General features: G+C 34.7%; 1 protein-coding gene across 1 annotated transcript in view; it reads left to right on the forward strand.

The window, feature by feature from the left end:
- The window catches only part of babam2 (BRISC and BRCA1 A complex member 2), a 181,689-nt gene that overhangs the window by 141,292 nt on the left and 20,166 nt on the right, over window positions 1–20,231 (forward strand). Inside the window, exon 13 of the mRNA XM_073826582.1 lies at window positions 19,048–19,161. Within this exon, the coding sequence (XP_073682683.1) occupies window positions 19,048–19,161 (114 nt within the window). The remainder of the gene's footprint in view (window positions 1–19,047; window positions 19,162–20,231) is intronic.

Below are 20,231 nucleotides of genomic sequence, written 5' to 3' on the forward strand. Positions count from 1 at the left end.
CTCCATCGTGCTGGAAAATGCATTGTTCTTCACCAAACTGTTGTTGGATTGTTGGAAGAAGTTGCTGTTGGAGGGTGTTTTGTAGGGCTGCAACTAACGACTATTTTAATAGTCGACTAGTCACCGACTATTGAAACGATTAGTCGACTAATCAGATAATTATTCAATTTTTCTCAAATTTAGCATGAGATTGCTTTAATTATGTGGAAAATTATAGTAAACACAAGAAAGAAGGGGGTACTTCAATAAAAGATGCATATTTTGCTGCTGATAGGCCAATTCATACTAAAAGTAAATAAAAATGCCCTGTCTAAAACCAATTAGGCACAGTGCTCGGTCAGTACAGACATAAATGCATAAATTAAGAAACTCTATAATTTTTTTAATGGACAGGCACATTTGTTTTATAAGAAAAAATAAATTAAAATCAAGTAAACATTTTCTTCCTGTAAACCATCAGCAGCAATAAAACAGTAAACAAAAATGTATATCCAAAACAAAATGTATTGGCTTCCATGTTATTTAAATCTTACCGAGGCCAGCCAAACTCCGTTTCATTCAACTGTCCGACGTGCTTTCTCTTTAAATGTTCGTGCATCACAGAGGTGCTGCCGTGATGCGCAAGGACTGCTTTACAAACCATGCAGGTAATATTTTAATTCGCCGTAGCAGGCTAAAATGCTCCCAAACTTTACTCCTGTTTCATACATACTCAGTCTGCAGTGCGTCTACAGTCCGTGTGCGTTACGTATGCGGTGCAGAAGAAGCACAGACTCGTTTTGCTTTCACACAGAACGCGTTTGCAGTCCGTACATTGTGAACGTTCTAATCCGTTAACATGGGTGTGGAAAAAAAAAAACGCACTGCAGACGGAGTATGTGTGAAACGGGCGTGTTTTGGTACGCGCAGCTGCTGCGTTGGACGCCGCCATTTCTGTATGTTATCGCTCAGCATAGAAGCTGCGTATGTGCGACTCTCGGCAGAAAGATGCCTCACTCGGTTGTCTGGCGACAACATCGACAATGAAATTCATTGTCGACTATTTCTATTATCGATTTTTGTCGACAACGTCGACAAATCGTTGCAGCCCTAGTGTTTTGGTACCATTCTTTATTCATGGCTGTGTTTTTGGGCAAAATTGTGAGTGAGCCCACTCCCTTGGATGAGAAGCAACCCCACACATGAATGGTCTCAGGATGCTTTACTGTTGGCATGACACAGGACTGATGCTAGCGCTCACCTTTTCTTCTCCGGACAAGCCTTTTTCCAGATGCCCCAAACAATCGGAAAGAGGCTTCATCGGAGAATATGACTTTGCCCCAGTCCTCAGCAGTCCATTCGCCATACTTTTTGCAGAAGATCAATCTGTCCCTGATGTTTTTTTTGGAGAGAAGTGGCTTCTTTGCTGCCCTTCTTGACACCAGGCCATCTTCCAAAAGTCTTGGCCTCACTGTGTGTACAGATGCGCTCACACCTGCCTGCTGCCATTCCTGAGCAAGCTCTGCACTGGTGGCACTCCGATCCCGCAGCTGAATCCTCTTTAGGAGACCATCCTGGCGCTTACTGGACTTTCTTGGATGCCCTGAAGCCTTCTTAACAAGAATTGAACCTCTTTCCTTGAAGTTCTTGATGATCCTATAAATTGTTGATTTAGGTGCAATCTTAGTAGCCACAATATCCTTGCCTGTGAAGCCATTTTTATGCAATGCAATGATGGCTGCATGCGTTTCTTTGCAGGTCACCATGGTTAACAATGGAAGAACAATGATTTCAAGCATCACCCTCCTTTTAACATGTAAAGTCTGCCATTCTAACTCAATCAGCCTGACATAATGATCTTCAGCCTTGTGCTCGTCAACATTCTCACCTGAGTTAACAAGACGATTACTGAAATGATCTCAGCAGGTCCTTTAATGACAGCAATGAAATGCAGTGGAAAGTTTTTTTCAGGATTAAGTTAATTTTCATGGCAAAGAAGGACTATGCAATTCATCTGATCACTCTTCATAACATTCTGGAGTATATGCAAATTGCTATTATAAAAACTTATGCAGCAGTTTTTCCAATTTCCAATATTTATGTAATTCTCAGAACTTTTGGCCACGACTGTACATTTAACGGCTGAACTCAAAGGTAGGTCAACTAGCGTGCAATCTAAGGTCATGTCATGTGAAATATCAGATCATAGTCATTCTTATCACACTGCAGCAATATAAGCTCTAATTGTGCATTAAAGTGAGTTCAACAACCTGACAGAAGCTCAGTGAACCACATGAACACAACAAAAACTGATTTATGATAGCTGCTTAACTGAGCTGATGCATTTCAATCAAGCAATACACAAAAGCTGCTCTATCTCTAAATTGAAGAGGTAAATTTACAGTAAAATACTTAAGTATTTAAGTATTTTAGAAGAAGAAATTGAGTGTTGTTATTGTTACACTGCAAAAAAATGCTTTTCTTACTTGGATTTTTTTTGTCTTGTTTCCAGCCAAAATATCTAAAAATTCTTAAATCAAGAAGGATTTTCTTTTCAAACAGAAAGCAAGATTATTTTTCGTAGCCCATTGGCAGATTGTTTTGCTTGTTTCAAGCAAAAACACAATTAATTTTTACTTGTTTTTTTATTGAAAACAAGAAAATATTTTTTTCTTGTCTAGAAAATCCTTCTTGATTTAAGAATTGTTTATTATTATTATTATTATTATTGAGTTTATTTCAAAAGGGACCGTGTACAATTTTAACATAAATGTTTCCATTTCATGCATTTCCTGTTTTCCATTTTAGATATTAGATTTAGATTTTAGATTTAGATATTTAGATTTTTGGGCTGGAAATAAGACAAAAAATCTAAGTGAGAAAAGCATTCTTTGCAGTGTAACTAAAACTAAAGTATATACAAATGTTTGTGAATTGAAATAATCTGAAATACATAAAAGTATTAGATGGGGGGAAAAAACAACTTGAAAAAACTAAAATTAGAAATGTTGCCTTTGCAACTAACTGAAATAAAACAGGCTGAAGTTCTCAACTAAATTAAAATGAAAACTGAAAATATAATAAGAGCTATTTAAAATATGAACACCATAATAGTATATTAAAGAGCAGGTCTTATTTTTTTAAGTGTCCTAATATTGTGTTGGAGTCCCCTACAGCAGGTTCAGAATATACATTTAATATTAGAGTCATTTGTCAATGATTTTGAAGCCATTCCTTCCAAGCATTTCTGAGCTTAAGCTCTGTAAACCCCTCCCTTTCATAAGCGTACTCTGCTCTGATTGGTCAGCTGGCCAAGCCTGTTGTGATTTGGTACAGAGAGGAGTACTTGAGCAAGTTAGCGAGCGCTGCCATTGACAAAGCATGCACCTTTACATAAAACAAAAATATAGTGCTCCAGACCGTTTTTAAAATAATAACATAATAAACATTTTGTTTAACACTTATGCAAGCAAAATCGTGCCCACAGCTGAAGTTTAGCTGCTTCACAAAACAAGAACAGTAATTCTTTGTATCAATCGTACTTACAGGCTGTGGTTCGGAGATGCTTGTTAGTGCAAATAAAAAAAAGGTATGACTTAATTTTCAACAGGACGTTGTAAAATGTCCTCTGTAAAATGGCAAGCACACAACAAAAGGTTAGAATTGTGGAATTTATTGTGGAATAAATTCATTTTAACCACTGATTCTTCACATCATCATCTTTCAGCAATGAAAACAAAGCAAACTTGCTTTCACAGCACAGAACACAGCGTCTTCTCGATATTATGTAAACACTAACTAGAGGAAGTGTTTGTGGGCAAGTCAGACTTTGTATTTTGCTGGCAGATGGAGATTATGCTAATATGTTACCTAGTGATGTATATCAGTAACAGGCAAAAGATTCAAAAAATATGACAACTTGTTAGGCGGCTTTGAGTCGTCTCTTAGTCGAATCTGTGTTTATCATGCCCTTTTTTGATTAACAACTTTGCCGACTGTTTACATTGAAGGATAGCTTAAGTTACAAACTGCGAAAAAGATATTTTTGAAAACCCATATGTTACATAGTAACGTATATTGGTAACAGGCAAAAGATTTGTAAATATGAAGACTTGTTAAGGCAGCTCTGAGTCGACTCTTGAGATACAATATCTTTGTTTATCATGCACTTTTTTGATTAACAACTTTGCAGATTGTTTACATTGAGGATAGCTACGTTACAAACTGCAAAAGAGATATATTTCTAAAATCCATAGACCTGCTCTTTAATAATACTGAAGTAACGCATTTCAACCATTTACCAGTGTGATAGACAGAAGTGATGTTAAATGGAGAATAAACAAATGAAGAACTTTTATTGCTTTGCCAACATTTTAATCTGCTTTCAATTCTCCTAAGGATCCATCTGAGATAACATTTACTCAAAGTCTCCCGAACTATGAAAGATTAAAACCTCTCACTAAAAAAAAAATGCAATAACACATCATAAATGAACAGTAAATACTTAAGTTAATGTGAATATAAGGGAAAAACCCACTCTTGCTCTTCAGTAAAAACCACTGTTGGAAAAATAAAGGTATAAAACATGAATCAAATTTTTCCATTATGAAAGATTTCTCATGAAAGACAGCTTGAGAGTTTGGAGGGGTTTCAGCACTAAATCAGAGCAGTTTGAATGCAGTCAAGCACTAAAAAGAAAGTATTAGCTGAATCTCTTCATCAGAAATTCAAAGCAGAGGCAGTTCTTCTTCCAGAACAAGCTCTGCGACAGCAGTCCCGCCAAGAGGGGAAAAACAGACACGAAAGGTCACGTTTACCCGAAGAGAGAGCAGAGAACAGAGCAGGACAACTCAGAAACACTCTCTGTCTTGCTGTGAAACATCTAGGAGCTCTTAAGCACTAGTTCTTCCCCAAAGGGCAATATTGCTCACAGATCATAACTCAGCGATTCATTTAAATATCAAACTCGTCTCAGAACGTTTTCTTCAAATTCTTTAGGTGAAATATAAAGGAAATGTGTAGCTTTTGAAAATTCAGTTGGCTAGCAGATAATATAGTTTTGGGAGGATTTGATGATAAATACTGAAAGTTGAAATGTCTAGCTTGTGACCACAGTATGAGACATTGTTCTTCTGAAACTTGTGAAGAGACGTGAGTTTCCTGGGTCTTTTCTCAGAAGTCAAATCTGACTAGACTTCTCAAAAGTCTACATTTGTTCTCCTTTTAATCATGTTGTTTGAAAAAAAAAAAAAAAAAAAGCATTAGTTCAGTACAGTAGAGTGAAAACACGCATGTTATTTACAGAAGGGACGAGCTGAAATTGATCCTGCATGGGTTAAAGAGCAGCTACTGTGGCGAGACACGTGTCAGTATGTCATAGCCCAAGGGTCAGTGATTAACACTGCTGTTATTCCCCCAGCGTCTCTCTCTCTGTCTGTCTCTCTCTCTCTCTCTGTCATTGGGTGTGGACTGATATGACATTTACCGTCTAACTGTTTCTGTTTTATCTCTGTTTATTCAATCAGCAGTGACTCCTGCTTGTGTTTGATTGTCCCTCTGCGTATTTGTGTGTGTGCGCACTCTGACCTATTTTATTAAGTATTCCTAAATGTGGCTTTGTGCTGAGCAGACGTTTCTAATTACATACACATATCCTTCTTTACGCAAAATATAAACAGTTTCGAATGCGAATATAGACGCGCATGCATTCCCTCACACACACAAAAACACTCTCTGTCCCTCAGAGCATGTGTAGAGACAGACTCAAGCAGCTTTAAAGGCTTAATGAAGTCCTAATGTTCCACACACACACACACACACACACACTAAAACCATGGCAACACTGTGTGCTCTGCCAAGAGTGAGGGTGTATGGCCATGCTTCAGCAGGTGTGTGACCTAGATTGTGTTTGCGAGAGAGAGAAATGAAAGGACAGAGGGAGAGGGGAAAGTAGTTGTGTGTGTGTGCGCTTGTGTGTTCACTGTAAAAGAGGCTTCCAGAGTTTGATCACGTGTGCGTTTGTGATCCAGATTTTGATCTTGTATGGAATCCGATGCGTGTGGTTCAGGTTTGGTCTATGCTGTGGTGATCGAATGTCACCACGAGGGCTGTAAAGCATGAAATCGCCTACATTGTGGGAACCAGTAAATGGTTCTCATGAGAAAAATGCCTTTTTAAAGTTACAAAAATAAAGTAGTAACCTAATTCTCTAAAATCTTGACTTTATAGCTCAAAATATTGACCTTTTCCTTGTAATTCTGAGTTAGGGCTGGGCGATATGGCTGAAAACTATATCACGATATCAGTGTTTCATATCGGTCGATATCGATAATTATTGATATTTTTATGACCCATTTAAAATAAGGACCAGGAGAAAAATATATTACACTCAAGCATTTTTATTTTAAACTTAACCTGCCTCTGATCATAATCCCCTCAGTTATTAAGACAGAAATGTCAACAACCATGGAAAACTCAAATAATTAAAATGTAAACATAAGTCTAACGTCACAATATACACTTAATTATCTCTTAATCCTCAATTTAAACCCCATTCATTGTCGATGAAGTGAATGGTCAAGCTAATGTATGGCCCAGAAGTACGGCTTGACCACAGGTCAGAGGTTGTTGCAAAGTACTTGGCTGATTATATTTTTTTCTGCACAGATTGCTGGTTACCAGTAGCCAACATTACTTCTTTCCCGGTACTTTAGCCTATACTTTGTGTAATAACAAAAATATTTATTTAAGTGAAAAAATAAGTCCAAAACTTTCAACATTTTGAACAATAGGGCCTTAAAATCTTTTTTTTTTTTCAGAAATTCTTGTTTTAATTTTTCTGATAATCAAATGAAAGCAAAATCACAGATTTATTTTTAAAAATAAAAATAAACGGAGCTTTACTGTTAAAATTAATACATAGAAGAAAAATTATATTCAGTTAAAAAAAGGTTTAATAATAATAGTATTTTTTCAACAATTAAGTGGTGACTCTTTATTTTATTTTTTATCATACACTGTAAAAAGTTTGCTGTAAATTTTACAGTAACTTACTGGCAGCTGGATGCCAGTAAGTTACTGTAAAAATGTTTACAGTATTAATACTGTAAGTGCATTTACAGTACTAAAAGGTCTTTACTGTAATTTCATTTACAGTATTTTTACTGTAATTTCATTTAAAGTATTTTTACTGTAATTTCATTTACAGTATTTTTACTGTAATTTCATTTACAGTGTTTTTACTGTATCTTCAATTACAGTATTTTTACTGTATTTTCAATTACAGTATCAGTACTATAGAGTTTATTTTCATTTATTTTAAACATTTTTTACCTGTAAAAACAATCCAATTAACCTACAGCACTGTAATTCAAGATTTTTACCACCCCAACCCCATAAAAATCACAATAACTCATAAGCATTAGTTCTGATAATATTCTTTTTAATTGTTGAACATTTTCTTTTTAAAAGTACAGAGACTTTGTATCATGGCAAACATACACATACTGAAAAGCAAAAATAAGTAAGTACACTACCAGTCATAAGTTTTTGAACACTAAGATTTTTTTAAAGTATTCTCTTCTGCTTACCAAGCCTGCATTAATTTGATCCAAATTTAATTTATTCCTTTGATCAAAGCTGAATTTTCAGCATCATTACTCGTCTTCAGTATCACATGATCCTTCAGAAATCATTCTAGTATGCTGATAAACATTATTTAATTTTTAGATTTTTCAGGATTCTTTGATGAATAGAAAGATATTATTTAGCAAGGATGATTTAAATTGATCAAAAGTGATAATAAAGACATTCATAATGTTACAAACTATTTCTGTTTCAGATAAATGCTGTTTATCTGAACTTTCTATTCATCAAAGAAACCTGAAAAAAAATGTACTCCACTGTTTTTAGCATTATAATAATTTCAGCAACATCATAATAATAGTTTTTGAGCAGACAATCAAATTATTAGAATGATTTCTGAAGGATCATGTGACTGCAGTAATGATGTTAAAAATTAAGGTTTGATCACAGCAATAAATTACATTTTAAAATATATTCAAAAAGAAAACAGTTATTTTAAATAATAAAAATGGTTCAAAAGTGTATTGTTTTTGCTGTACTTTGGACCAAATGAATGCAGGCTTAGTGAGCAGAAGAGACCTTCTTTAAAAACATTTAAAATCTTACTGTTCAAAAGCTTTGTCTGGTAGTGTAAATAAAATAAAATCATACAGTAAAAATGTGTTTGTGTTGTGTTAAATTTTAGTAGTTTTGAGTCAAAGTTGACAAGCTCTCTGATGAGAAACGGCAGAATGGGATTCAGGCTGATGCTTGTTGTTTGCACCCTCTTTCCAGAAGTCCATCTGATCTGTGACTGTCAATGCATTTGCTGCCACAAAGGTTGACTGTCTGAACAAACCTGCAAGCACAAGAAAAACAGTGTTTAAAGAATTTGCCTCAACTGTCAAACTTGGTGCTGTATGCATTTAAAAAAAAAATGATATACTACATACGAACGCAGTAGTAAGAAAAAAAACTGAAGAAACTTTTTCTTGAAATTTTTTATAAAGAATTTTATGAATGGGTCAGTAAGTCACTGATTCTAGGTGTTTAAAAAAGGTAAATTCATTCAGTAATGAAACACTGCTGTGTGCAGAGATGCAAGACATGGCTTTGTTAAGAACTGTTTTTACTAAATGGAGCAAAAAGACAATATTTTCTTCTTGATTTAAATCACTTAATATTACATTCTTGTTTATTGAATTTTGTTGCCCTGACACTTAGTAAAGTCTGCCACAGACCATGCTAAATGCTAACCAATCTGTTCATATAAACATTCTAAACAGGTGTGTGTTTCCTAGAAAGTCTGTGCATATAATAGGCCTACTATGATTAAAAATCTATATTTGTTGTTTTACAGTAACAATAATCTAAATTGACAGACAGTAAGATTGCTATTATGAATTTAAAGGTTACAGTAAGTTAAAGATACCTGAAGCAGCTGCATTTTGCTGTTTAAATGCTGGTTTAATAGAAATAATTTTAATGCGCATGCAAACTCAATCTTGATGGTAATAAAAACATTCCCAGGAAATAAATGCCTTACAAATGTGTACTTTAAATACAATATAACTTGCTTAGGATAAAAGCATCTGAAAAATGCATGAATGTAAATGCAATGTAAAACAAAATATGTTTTAGGTTACCTTATTCTGCATGTCTGTAAAATGGACAGCTGGCTGTATGATGATTCTGCCCCTGATGGTCAGCATCCAGTAAGTGCTTGGAGAAATCTCCTGTAACAGACAGTGTCACAACACCCTTTTAGTGTTACTATAGTTTATGATCAGAAAAGACAACTACTGTACAGTAATAAAATTTACATTTTTAATAAAATAAACATTTATAATATTTATTAGCAAAACTTGCTATATTAATATATTGCTAGCTCGTTACTCTCTTTAAAAAGTTAACCTGTTCTGCAAGTCAGTGGAGAACAGCAGCCTGTGACTAATTTGGCTAATTTAGTAACGTTAACATTAACTTAGTTAAATTGATGAAAGGGGAAGCTCACCTGTTGTTTGCACCGCGACGACGGCAATCACCAGAAAAGACTCTAATACACCTCCGATGCAGACGACATGACCACGAGAACACAAACTTGAAAATAAAACACAAAAGATGCAGTTAACCGCGGTGTTCAGTTTTACCTCAGTGTCTCATGTTAGCGCGCTGTTTATGTCACGTCTGTCACTGAAGGGACCGTCTATAAAGTTACATACGACATTCATACACACATTTCTTACTTAAACATCATTTGAAGAGAATTACCTTGCTAGCTATAAAGAGGCAGCGTTTAAAAGATATTATGCTGCTCTGTGACTAACGTTAAGTTTGTCAACTTCGGCTTACTGACATTATTAACTTACCAGTTCATGTTATCGTCGATACTATGGCAGTCATTCACAAAAGAAGATCCAAAATACACCTCCGCGCTCCGACGTTACAGACGACATCCAGACCAGAAACTTGAAAATAACAAACAAAAGAAGGGCTTGAAAATACAGTTTAAAATCTCCACAGAAACAGTGGTGTTGCTTAACGCACTTTACCTCAGTATTTCACCTCAGTTTGCTGTTAAGCTTGAGTAAGTGCTCGTCAGACGAACTAACTTGCATTAAAGGGCAGCCGAATATACAAACGTGTTTCTCAGTTTAAATAAAGTTTATTTCGACTAATATAGGTCACCTTAATTTACTCACCAGTCCATGTTTTCATCGTTATGGCGGCGCCCCGGCCGTCAGTCAGAAAAAAAAGGCTACCGACATGAAAAACACGATGAATATTGTTAGTTTGCTGTTAACAAGTGAAAACAATTTAAAATTGTTCAGTTTTTCATAAAACAGAAATAATATACTAACCTTTTTGTCGAGTTATTGATGCAACATTTCTCTTTTGTCCTTTTTACCGCCACTTCCTCTCAACAGGAGAAAAAAAAAATCTCCCTTGCCATTGGTCAATTTTTCGCGGGCAAGTTCACTACTGTAAACGGATTTACAGTAGTGGAGAATTACAGTAGTGATCATATATTTTCCCATAATCCTTTGCAGTTTACAGTAAAATACTGTATATACATTTTACAGTATCTTACTGTAGATATTACAGTAAAATACTGTTCAAATTACAAAAATCGGTTACAGTGTATATATTGTTTTATGTAAGTTATTTAAATGTGAACATATAAACACCTACATTATACTGTACAGTAATACAAGACTAATATTGTTCTGTTACATGTTAAACCGTACTTTTATTTTAACAGGTTGCCGTGAAGTTTCAGTGTGTAATACAGTATGAATGATGCTAGTTTCACAAATGAAACGGTAAAATTGACAAAAAGTGACACTCACAGCAGCTTTGGAGATGTATTTATTGGAGTTTGTCTGTTCATGTGAGATGCAAAGGCCAAAAATTAGCGGGAGCGTCACGTGTGCAGTATGCGTGTAGTGAAAATAAAACGCGTCTCCTCCATTCATACATAAAGAGGCAAACGGAACATGCAGGATTCATATTGAAACGGTCTTTTTGCATTTCAGTTTTCACAGACACTAGTCCATATCGCGATCTGAATTAACAGACCAACTTTTGATTTATTGGTCCAAAAATCGACGAATTCCGCGCCCTATAGTAAAGTCCGTTTTTATGAATGAAGTCCGCGATCCCGTCTGTGAGGAGACATTGTAAACGCGCGATCATGTAGAGACAGAAATCAAATGCCGTCGTGTAAATAAGATAAATAACATAAGGCTATTTAGTTTGTTTAATACAACAACATGGACCCGTTCTGTAGGAAAGATACCCTTAACTTCTATTGTGATCTGGCGCTATGAACTGAACGTTAAAGGGGGGCTGGGCGGGCCGACGAAGAATACAAAATATCGAACGTTTTATCGAACACATTTTTTATTGATATCGATCTCTTGTCTATCGCGATATATATCGTTATCGTTTTATCGCCCAGCCCTATTCTGAGTTTATTTCTTGCAGCTGTAGCTTTATTTCTTGTAAGACATCGAGGCATAGTTCACCCAAAAATAAAAATTATTGCACTATTTATTAACAGTATTATCAATATTGTGGTATCATGATAGCAAAACTGTCTCAGTTTCATTGTGAGCACATGGCGTTATGAAACGGTACACTCTTAAAAATAAAGGTGCTTCACAATGCCATAGAAGAACCTTTTTTGTCTAAATGGTTCCATAAAAGAACCTTTAACATCTGAAGAACCTTTCAGTTTCACAAAAGGTTCTTTGTGCGACAGAAGGTTCTTCAGATTATAAAAAGGTAAGAAAGAGATGGTTCTTTAAAGAACCTTTGACTGAATTAATCTTTGTGGAACCCAAAATGGTTCTTCTGTGGAATCGCTTGAAGAACCCTTTAAAGCACCGTTATTTTATGGAGTGAAGGTCTTCTGGGCAAAAAGTGTAGTTTTAAAATATATTTAAACTTCGTATTTCAACATAAAAGATCTTTAAAGTTCTGTCAAATGAACTAAAACCTAAAGCACAATATGGCTTAGTCCCTTCATCAAGTCTTTGTTCAGGCGATCAGCTCGTGATCTGGTGTTTTCCACGTCTCAGAACGGCTCGGTTTACAGTGAATGCATGTAATGAATTATTGCATGTGCTGTGAGTTCAGCACGTGTTTGGGAGAATTTAACAGCCACCACTTCTGCTTTATTTTTGTGGCAGATGAGTAAGGCATTTCACTAGATTTGTAGTGTGACCACTGATCAGTGAGTGAGACACGTTTTTGTAAGTCTGAAGTTTTCCATCAACATAAAAGCTCTACTGCCATTTCTGTCAAAACAAAAGCTTAAAAGTGCTGTATGAATTGCTGACAGCTTTTAACGTTACTGCAGTCCAAATTCAAATAATCTCTTTCAAGTGTAGAAATTAGGAAAGAAGTATTGTAATTTCTCTACTGTAGTGTAAAGCAAAAACATTTTACAGTACTCTCATAAGAATAACAATAATATAAAATGTTAGTTTTTTTCTCTTATTAATATTTAGAATCTATTATTTTAATATATTTGGCTTCCTAAAACCAGTGTGAATGTAATTTAGACTGAGACAGTATACCACAAATTAAAAGAGAGTTGAGTAGCCTTTAAAATTCAGGTACAAGACAATTCACTTTCTTTTTTTTTTTTTTGACCTAAGTTTTCTTTGTTAAGAACATGGTTTGGAGCTCCTTATTTTGAACTCTTAAAGTGCATTAGATAGAAAAATCTTTAAAATAGAAGACTTCATTTGTCTTTTTTTTTTTTCAAACATCGCAATAAATATTGTATCGTGGACTTCATATTGAGATATTATCGTATCTTGAGATATTGATATTGTTACCTCTTTATTAATGTTTGTTCATGTTAGTTCAACGTACATGATCTATTTTTAACAAAACGCAACTTGTAATAATATTGCATTAGGTAATGCTGAAATTAACATTAACTATGATTAATAAATGCTGTAGAAGTATTGTTCATTCTTAGTTGATGTTAACTTTTAACTAATGAACTTTATTGTAAAGTATTATTATTTATAGATCACAACTGCAACTTTATTCCACAATTAGGCAACATTTATTTCATTTTGAGATACATTTTCTAGTATAACTTCAATTAATTAGATACATATACAGTCAAACCTAAATTTATACAGACACCTTCAACGCTTCTCACAGTTTATTCACTATAGTTTAGTAAATGGTAATAAAATATGACAAGAACATAGTCAGGTCAAAGTGTCTGAATAATTTTTGGTCCCAAATTACTTTTACTGGTAGTCCACTGTATGAAGAATATTTGGGTATAATATGTGACAGTTTATTTTGCTATCCTCACTTACATAAGTGTTTGTGACTGTAACTTGGTAGTAAAACATTAAGTGATTTTTATCACTTAACCACAATTCATTTGTGTTGTCTGTTACATAAGGACTATACTGAAAATACATTTAAGTACAGAGTATTCAAAATAAAGTAAATAAAGCTAATAAAAATGTTACTGGCTTTTTTACAACTCTGTGTTTTTTAATGGGGCTATCAGGTCATCAAAAGTAGAGGTCGACCGATGTATCGGTTTTGCCGATTAATCGGTACCAATAGTTGATTTGCGGAACTATCAGAACTATGCAAAAATCCATGCCGATAGTTTTGCCGGGTTGCGTTCTTTGCTGAAAGGCTCACGTTCCGCTCTGCTGTCATAGAGTATGAGAGGTTAAGTCCAACACCAATGCTTAATGTCAGGATTGTTACCATATATTTGCATTAGTTTATATCAAGCTGGTCATATTCTTAGCCAGCAAAGTTACAGATTTAAAGACTTGAGAAAGCAAACTGTGTTCATTTAGCCGACAGAAATCGTTCATAAAGATGGGGCTGGAAGATTGAGTATTGTGCATTTAAGTGAAACTTTTGTATTTCTATAGCTCTAATAAAGTCTGTATGCTTCATATAGAGCTACAATTTATGTTTTAGCCTCTTCTTCAGGCCGCGGAAGCATGGTAGTTACGCACTTTATTTCACAATGCCAGTTTTCCTCGTTCTTATTTTATTTTAATAACTGATCAACAAAAAATATGTATTAAAAATTAAGATAAAACTGATACAAACGAAATTCGTTTAAGAAGGGATTTTCCACAAATAGAAACATACGAAGTGGTCAAAAAATTGTTTCTGACCCTCTCCAATTCTCCCAGCGTATTGCCGTCCAATACCACGTCATTTATGACATTTACATATTACACAAACTTCTTTCGTAATAAACAGATTGAACTGAAACACAACACAAACAAATAATATTTCAACAATGTAAAACAGAAAAAAAAATTCTTAAATGGCTACAAAAATATATATCGCTCCTTCTCTTTTCGTTTGATCTGTTGTTTAAACTAATCTTTGCGCTTTTTTGATCATTCTTTAAGTAAACATTTGCCCGTTTGGTGATTAAATAAACTGTTTTAGACTTCCCCTTGAACTACACGCGACGCGTCCAGTGTGTTTGTGATACCTGCGAGTTGTCCGCGCGACGCAGCGCTGCACTTTTGCCTGGTTTCATTAAGGGTGGGTGGTAAATCGCAATCCTCTCTTCAATGCGCTTGTGTTTTTCTCCTCATATGGCACGTGTGCGCGCTAGAGACGAGGTGGGCTTCATCGCACAGAATTTGCGCTGAGACAAGTACGCATTTCTTGACAGTGTGTGCTTTGTGTTTGTTCGTCCTAAAAAGCTTGATTGCGGATGCGGTTAAATGCACTTGCATTTTCAAATACTTTTATACGAAACTGATGTACAGTACATACAGTCAGTTATCTATGTCAGAGCTGGACAAAACATCTGATATATCGAAATAGATCTGTGCATTCGTTGAAGCCTGTTAAAGCAGGCACTGTCTGTCACTGTCTATTGTTTTAAAAAGTAGCCTGCATATAATAAAAAAATAAAGTAAATTTTGCATGAAATAAATTTGATATAAAATGTAATTAAATTGAATCTTAATTTTAAGATGGCAGTACTGACATACAGAGATTCCAAATATAAACAAAAACCATAGAAACTGCAATTTTACATGTTGTTAAAATGTAAAGATTCCGACCCCTTTACAATGAGCCCATTTGTAACATCAACTAAGATTGATGAAAGCTGTAGAATAGAAGTGTTGTTCCTTGTTAGAGTGTGTTAATTTCAACATTTACTGATATATTGTTAAATTCTGAAGTTTATTTTGTTAACATAAATGAACTATGAAATAACTTTAATGATCAATATATAATTCATATTTTAATTAATTTACAAAGTATGGTTTAGTACTTTTTAAAAATAGTAGAGCACTATTTTAGTTGCCTTTCAGTATCCATTTTCAAAAACTATCAGTTAATTAATCGGTATCGGCCAGTGTGGTCCAACCTAACTATCGGTATCGGTAAAACCAATATCGGTCGACCTCTAATCAAAAGTTCTACACACATTTGCGGTCTTCACACATACTTGTTAGAGGAACGTATCAGTGGCTCACTTTAAAACAATAGAAATCATTGGAAAGTTCTCAGCATGATAAGAAATGGTTTATGAGTTATTAAACAGACATGCATGAACTGAAGTTGGATTGGATCTCATTTAAGTTTATGATTAGACTAAGATTGGACTTCGTTTTATGGCAAGCCGCAGCCTTTGTGCTATCACACTCCAGACGTTGGTTTACTCTTGCATGGACACCTTACACAATACAGTAATGATTTTCATTAGTGAATACTTTATATGGATTTTTAATAGCCAAGCGGATATATCTGCAGTGGAGGATGGATGAAGGACAATATACTGGCAATATATGCTTATATTTAAAATAATGATAGGAAATGAGACCCTTAAAATTGCTGAAATTAACATTTATTTGACACAGATTAGATATTTACTTAAAATACATTACCATTCAATAATTTGTGGTTTATTAGAAAACTTTTTTTCAGTTTTAATATATTTTAAAATTGTATTTATTCCTGTGATGGTAAAGCTGAATCTTTTATAACATTATAAATGTTGCCACTTTTTTTTACTACCATACTACCACATGACCAATGATGGCAGTAATCACAAACTGGCCAAATATCAGCATGATTGATCACTTCACCTTGGATTCTTTAATGTATAGTATTTTAAATTAGCCCGTACATTAATATTTAGTTGCAGGATTGTATTAGTTCATCTGTTAGTGTGTGCGTGCATTAAATGTGTTTACTGTGCCTAGATTTATGTCGTAGTGAAGTCGATAAGCTGTTTCTGCAAATGAATATTTGTCCTGACTGTTTGTCCTTTCTCTCTGTCTGCCTCACTGACAGAACAGAGTCTCAAACCACAGTGCGGTAAACGTGTGTAACTGTGTGCGGTGTGTGCGGCAGTGTATGTGAGTGCACTGCACACAGTAGAGTGTCTAAAAATAGCTCACACGCGTTCTGTTTGTCCCCTTACCCTCCAGCTCATGGTTTATGAGTCACGCACACACATACATAGTCAGACTGGCACATAGTACTTGTGAATTGAGGTTTTGGATGACTGATGTTTGGCTCCTCACAAGTCATCACATGCAGCAGGCCACTGCAAAAGCACACACATATTTGTTTTTCTATGTCGCTGGGGACTTTCCATTCATTTCTGTTGTTTTTACACCGAGGTAATGATATTTTTTATTCTTTTAGACGTAAACCTAACCTCAACCTTTTTTTTTTAACCGACCATTTTTATTAGGGCGTTATTTATTATGTTTATAAAGTCGTTTTGCGTTCTGGCTGGACATTTGGTCCCCACAATGTTGGTCAAACCTGACCCACACACGTATGCACATCCCATAACACTGTGGCCGCATGTAGATTGGGTTTCACTTCAGGATACCTCAGACACATGAAAATTGTTGTGTTGCATAATTCACATCGACTTACATGAGCACACACACATATACACACACACACACGAAGCAGGCAGCCAAACATGGAAACTTTGAGTGTGCTGGCCTAGTATTTATATAAATAGAAACCATGCATAAAGAATATGACTTGATCAATGAAAGATTAACTGTATTGTTATAAGATATTTGCTCACACACGCACATTGGTCAGTCTAACAGAGTGCAGGGTTCGACTTTCGCGAGGCTTACTGTATGTATTGGATGTAATTCATCAGCTAACCACTGCATAGGGCATAGTGACAATGTTTTGTGTTGATTGTGTTTGAGTGACTTTATTTTGAGTCCCTTTTGGACATTCTGTTGACAATAAGTAACGTTGCACCTACTTGTCAACTAACTCTCATTAGAGTATTAGTAGACTGTCTGCTTATTGTCTACTAACTCTTTATTGTGATGGTTTCCCCACAGACATTCTACTGACTATAAGTAACTTTGCACATGTATATATCAACTTGATCTAAACCTAACCCTTCCACTCTACTAATACTCAACTAACACTCTATTGAGAGTTAGTGAATATGTAGGTGCAATGCTACTTATAGTCAGTAGAATGTGTTAAAGGGGTTAAATAAAGTGAAACCTTAATTTCTGTTTTGGTTGTTAATTTCTGATTTAAAATTCAGTTCAAGTTGCTTGAGTCATGGTGATTCAACTGATATCAGTGTGGTGTGGAAAGATTTTTAAATGTTTTTAAAAGAAATCTCTTATCCTTAAAAAGGGTGCATTTTTTTATTGGAAATAAATGTAATGTATAATTTTCAGCAGCCATTAATTTACTTAAAGTTATTTGATCCCTTAGAAACCTTTCTAATAAGCGGATTTAGTTTGTACTTTTTTGTTCTCAAAAAAAAAATTATTAAAGAAACAGAAAAGTAAAAAAAAAAAAAAATCTTAATAATAATAATAATAAACTATTACTTAACCAAAAAGTCCAGTAAAACAGGTGAAATGGGAAATTCTGTAGGGAAAATTTCAGGCCTGCAAAATACTCAAGACTGTGTCAAGGCCAAAAACTTTCTTGAAATATCATATAATCCTATTTTTGTAAAAATGAGTCATTTATGAGGTTTGTAAAGAGTACTCTTCAAAGGAGAAGTTCACTTCCAGAACAAAAATTAACAGATAATTTACTCACCCCCTTGTCATTCAAGATGTTCATGTCTTTTTTTCTTCAGTAAAGAAATGATGATTTTTGTGAAAAAAATTTCAGGATTTCTCTTTATATAGTGGACTTCTATGGTGCCCGTGAGTTTGAACTTCCAAAATGCAGTTTTAATGCAGCTTCAAAGGGCTCTAAACAATCCCAGCCGAGGAAGAAGGCTCTTATCTAGTGAAACGATTAGTTATTTTCTAAAAAATGACAATTTATATACTTTTTAACCTCAAATGCTTGTCTTGTCTAGGTCTGCGTGTACTCTGTGTATTCCAGTTCAAAGACAGTTAGGGTAGGTAACTTCAAAATCGTCCTACATCGCTGCAGAAGTAAAAGAAGATCAAACACCCTTTACAAAAAACGGTAAAAAAAGCGATGTAGTACGATTTTGAAGTTGGAGAAGAAAATGAGATGGAAGTTTTTTTGATCTACCCTAACTGTCTTGAACTGGAATACACAGAGTACAGCTAGACAAGACGAGCATTTGAGGTTAAAAAGTGTACAAATATAAATTTATTAAAGAAAATGACCGATCGTTTCTCTAGATAAGACCCTTATTCCTCGGCTGGGATCATTTAGGGACCTTTAAAGTTGCATTGAAACTGAATTTTGGAGTCCACAATATGGAGAGAAATACTGAAATGTTTTCCTCAAAAACATAATTTCTCTACGAGTGAAGAAAGAAAGACGTGAACATCTTGGATAACAAGGCGGTGAGTAAATTATCTGTAAATGTTTGTTCCGGAAGAGAACTTCTCCTTTAACCTTTTTTATCAATAATGTTATAAATGAACACTCACATGAGTTCAAGTCTGTCTGGTCTTGAAAAGTTTGTAATGACTTTGTCTTCTGATGAACTGATGAGACTGACTGGTTGTGATATTTGTTTTACAGAAATTCCGGCCTCTGATTGGTCAGTCATGCGTAGGAGGCTGGACAGTGGTGGAGTTCATCTCTGACAGACAGCTGGAGTTCTACACAGAAAAGGAGGAGCTCCAACCATTCGAGGTGTGTGTGTGCACGTTATTATTACACAGATATGTGTGTGGGTGTTTTGTTGTTGCATTTGTGTAACTATGTATGATTAACATTCATTATATCACAGTGTGATAAAATTATAGCCTACTGCATATGAAAAAGTTTTGTTAAAATGTAGAGAGTTTAGAGAGAAGTTTTCCTCCTAGGTCAATTCTGTGAGCTGTTGATCTACGTAGACATAAAATATCAATATAAGAACCTTAAATGTAATAAATAAAAGCGAAGATATGCTCATATATATGACTGCACTGACAGCGTGAAATAATTCATTTAGCCTTTTCATATGTCCCTTCACTTCACAGTTTATGCAGAAGAACCAATAGTGACTTTTATTTACTGTCAACACCACCATATTTAATAACCCCCCACGTTCAGTTTCTCTCTCTTGCTCTAGGTGTTACATTTTTTGCCGAAGATGTGATTTGTGTCGTTGCTTTCTCAGACCTCCTCATAAAAGTGTGATGTATGATGACATTTCCCAGTCATTACTAGTTTAATTAGTCTGTGTTTGTAGCACCGGTTAGCGTTTGTGAGAGTGCCTTCAGGAATGTATGTCCCAGACAGTCTGTTTAATTGAAATTACCATTTGTATGTCCCAGACAGTCTGTTTAATTGAAATTACCATTTCATCCTATGGCAATAAAAAAAAGTGATAAAACTTGTTGAATAATGAGATTTATATTCACCACATGGCAAAAAGTGGTGATTTAAATGTAGCTTTCCAGAGGAAACACTATTGGAAAATAGCATTACGATGTAGGGTTTTAAATATTTTAAATATTTTTTTATCTGTAATGCTCACCAAGTCTGCATTTATTTGATTACAAAATACATTAAAAACAGTAATATTCTGAAAATGTATTACAATTTAGAATAACTGTTTTCTATTTGAATGTAATTTACAATGTAATGTATCATTTTGATGCAAATCTGAATTTTCAGCATCATTACTCCATATTCTTAATTTTCTTTCTTTTTTCTTTCTATACATTTAATAGAAATAAAGAGTTCATCAATATACAGTTGCCTGGAGTTGAGAA

This window comes from Garra rufa, chromosome 21 (assembly GCF_049309525.1).
Source record: "Garra rufa chromosome 21, GarRuf1.0, whole genome shotgun sequence".
Lineage (NCBI taxonomy): Eukaryota > Metazoa > Chordata > Actinopteri > Cypriniformes > Cyprinidae > Garra > Garra rufa.